This window comes from Rhizomucor pusillus, assembly GCF_041956525.1.
Source record: "Rhizomucor pusillus strain CBS 183.67 unplaced genomic scaffold VTP01scaffold_4, whole genome shotgun sequence".
Lineage (NCBI taxonomy): Eukaryota > Fungi > Mucoromycota > Mucoromycetes > Mucorales > Lichtheimiaceae > Rhizomucor > Rhizomucor pusillus.
The window spans coordinates 528,794-532,354 of record NW_027192146.1 but is presented as its reverse complement, the minus strand read 5'-3'; the positions used below and the strand labels follow the sequence as shown (position 1 = coordinate 532,354).

General features: G+C 43.8%; 2 protein-coding genes across 2 annotated transcripts; both read left to right on the top strand.

The window, feature by feature from the left end:
• On the top strand, window positions 1-1,866 carry VTP01DRAFT_7511 (uncharacterized protein; the record flags this gene model as incomplete). Its single annotated transcript, XM_069386532.1, has 6 exons — window positions 1-416; window positions 485-642; window positions 710-756; window positions 810-1,400; window positions 1,464-1,495; window positions 1,566-1,866. The coding sequence occupies 6 exons, from the start codon at window positions 1-3 to the stop codon at window positions 1,864-1,866; spliced, it is 1,545 nt and encodes a 514-aa protein (XP_069241977.1).
• A 1,227-nt stretch (window positions 1,867-3,093) lies between these two features.
• VTP01DRAFT_7510 (uncharacterized protein) lies at window positions 3,094-3,477 on the top strand (the record flags this gene model as incomplete). The annotated part of the gene is made up of 3 exons (XM_069386531.1): window positions 3,094-3,106; window positions 3,204-3,316; window positions 3,376-3,477. 3 exons carry the CDS (start codon window positions 3,094-3,096, stop codon window positions 3,475-3,477), a joined length of 228 nt encoding a protein of 75 aa, XP_069241976.1.
• Between the last annotated feature and the right edge of the window lie 84 nt (window positions 3,478-3,561).

The window sequence follows — 3,561 nt, the reverse complement described above, 5'->3', positions numbered from 1 at the left end:
ATGTCAGAAGATATTACTCGAGGGTTCGAGCAACTTGCTACTGCTGATGCTCAACAATGTAATATCTCTTCGCTGCAGAAACTGTATCGGTGCAGCAGCAGCGCTGGCAGCTTAATATCGACGATGATGGCCACTACTGACAACTCCTACGACGAGCTGCTACCTTACTCGCCATACTATACTCCTGGACTAAGCTCTTCTGTATCGAGTTTCTCATCTTCATCTTGTTCTTCTGTTATATCCTCCTTGTCCTCTTCCTCCGCTGAGTCGGACTATACTCCGTCGGTGCGATCGTCAATCTCGTCATCAAGTGCAAGCACTATTTCCATCGGGTCAAGACCAGCATCCAAGAAAACAAGGGCAGGTGCCAAATATTCCTCCATCGAGCCGGCCGTCAATTCAAGGGTAGAAGAAAGGTTCGTCTGCCTTGCTCTTAATGCCAACTTGTGTTTGTGCATAACACGAGATATTTGAAAACCATTAGGGATATTTATGGGTTCAGACGTCCCACGCAATGGGTAGATCCCGCTTCTATTCTTAAATTTGATGAAAAATACAAGTCCATTTTAGCTCGTCAAGAGGCCAAGTGGGATGCATTTCTGCAAGAGAACCAAGGCCAGTTCCCGCCGCTCTGTGCAAAGCGTAAGCATATAACTTTAGAATACAAAACATGGAAGGATATATTAGACTGATATTTTGCCATCTACAGTCAAACGTTACACACGCAAAGGCATTCCACGTAAATACAGAGCTAAGGTATGCGAGTGAGCATGATGATGCTGCGTGATGCTGAAAAATAAATATTACAGGCTTGGATGTATTACAGTGGCGCAAGATCGCTCGCTGATGCAAACCCTGGAGTGTATCAAACAATGGTTGAAGAAGCGTTTAGCATGGGCAAGGATAACGAGTACGCCGAAGTTATCTATCGCGACTTGCACCGCACTTTTCCAGACAATCCTTTCTTCTGCTGCGCAGTGCCACAGCAAGACGGATCTGTGGGCATGAATCCTGCTGCGAATCCGAACCTTTTGGCGTTGCAGCGTGTCCTCATGGCATTCAGCGTGTATTGTCCACACATTGGTTATTGCCAGTCTCTGAACTTTATTACCGGTATCTTGCTATTGATCCTGGAAAGCGAGGAAGATGCATTCTGGATGCTCCATGTCATTGTAAACGAATATTTTCCGGAGGGCATGTTCGATGCAATTATGGAAGGCGCCACAATTGAGCAGACGGTGCTGATGAACCTAGTGTATGACAAGATGCCCGGCGTCTGGAACAAATTTGGTAACAAGAAATGCTTTTGGGAGTGCGAAAATGCAGACAATCTCCCAACAATTACTCTGGTAACAAGCCATTGGTTTCTCACTCTTTATATCAATATCTTGCCTATCGAGGTAAGCATGGATTTGGATCAAATGCTTTCTTTGCTTATGCTCACCTATGGATTTAATGTACAGACCGTGCTCCGTATATGGGATTGCATGTTTATGTAAGTAAAATACTGCTTGTAGGACGAAAGGCATGCACACTAAGATTACACTGTTCATTCAATCATCCAGCGAAGGATACAAAATCCTGTTTCGAGTAGCTCTAACTATTATTAAGCAAAACGATCGCACTATCCGCAACGTGACTGACCCAATCGATGTATTCCAGATTCTTCAAAAGATGCCGCGGCGCATTCTCGACTGTCACGAGTTTATGGAGCAAGTATTTGCCATGGATTCTGTTTCAAGCGATTTAACCTATCGCGATTTGGAAACCCGGCGATCAATGTTTCGTGAACGTAGACGTCGGCGTGCTGTTTACAGTGATAAAAAGAGAAATGTAGTCATCTTGCAGGAACGTGCTTACTTGTAGAATTAGTCCTCAAATTATCATCTATATACTGGTTTTGAAAAATGTTTGCGCTGCTTAGGGCAAATATTTGCAGTGGAGTATATCGTCATACGATCCTCTGACTTTGGTTTTGCTTGCTGTTTCTCTAAGCCTTACTCGAAGACCTGATGTATCAGTGACATGATGATCTGTTCTATTATCTTCCCATCTTTTTCTGATAGATTTACATCCATTTACGTACGCATGCGCACAAATGGATGATACTTTTCCGTCTACCCACCGGGTCCATCATCCTCAGGCATTTCGACATCAGATGAGGCAAAGTCGGCATATGAACCTAGCAGAAGACTTTTGTTTTCTATGTAGCAACCACAGTTGGCCATGTTTTTAATGCGAAAGAAAAGGGAAGTTACCAAACCTAATGGGGTTATCATATTGTTATGATTATGGACATATGGATGAACGAAAACAGTCTTCAGTTTCTCTCGGATCTAGAACATCTACATATATTTGATTCGCAGTGTTAAATTCACGCAGGTGGGTGAGAGGACGACTGATGTCCGCGAATTCTGGCTGGGCTTGAACTAATGGAAACAGAAATCAAAACACCACCTTCTTCAGATTGAAGTTGCAAATATCTGCATATCGCCCTCGACGATCAAGCTGTCTCGACCGCATCGAACAACGCAGTCTGTGGAAGGTGTGGGGACTCTGCGCGGGAACCCAGTCTGTCTGCGCGGCAGCTTCCTTAGTTGTAGCATCAACTTGGACATTCAGACTGGTCTGCTGTCGCTGCACATGGTTAAGCAGCCTCTGCTCTCGTCGTGTGGTACTCGGAAAGGGGTCTTCCTGAATGCGTTTCAAGTAGATCTGTCTGCGGGGCAGCTTTCCAGGTAGCAGATGTCCGTGTTGAATATGACCGTAATCAAGGGGAGATAGGGTCCTCCCTCATCTAAAGTATTTCTTATTCTGTACCGGCAACATATTTAACTTCACTTTTTCAATGTAGGGCTCAGAAATTGTTTATATCTGAAGTCATTCATATGACAGGGAAGCAACTAAGGTTTCGTCGCAAGACTAGGGATTTTTTCAGTTTGCTGGTCTTATGCATGATATACAATTGTATATAAAGCGACCGTCCATATTAGAAAGGCGTTTACTTGTCGAATACCGGTTTTCCGTCCATCATCACATGCTCCAATAAAAAGCAGCCGGGACTCTGCGCGGTTGTATTGCATAAATTTCAATATGAAGATCCTCGGTTTACCTTACCATGGATTTTTTCAGAGGCAACGATCCAAAGGATTGGGATCCTGAATCGATATATTGACATTACTCTGACCGATACCCCGAAAAAGAACGTTCTCAGCTACTTCAGGCGATCAAGAAAGATCTCGAGTTAGCGTCGCTGGAAGAATCTGCGCACGGGCATGCGGCATCAAGATTAGTGAAGAATTGGCGCATTGTATCGGTAAAGAAACTCAAACATTGGTATTCCTAAAGATCTCATTGGAAGGAACGTATGTGTAGAATAAGCTTACAGCTCCAACATCCCCAAAAGATTCCAAGTTTGCAAACCGTGCGACGTCTGAAACCGTCGTTAAGAATCAATATAATATCAACAACGAGTAAGCTCCGTGAATCTATCATGGCTGATTTATGAGTAACTCTCTGAAAAAATACAGGAATCATGGCGTACAGATCAATCATAGCTTT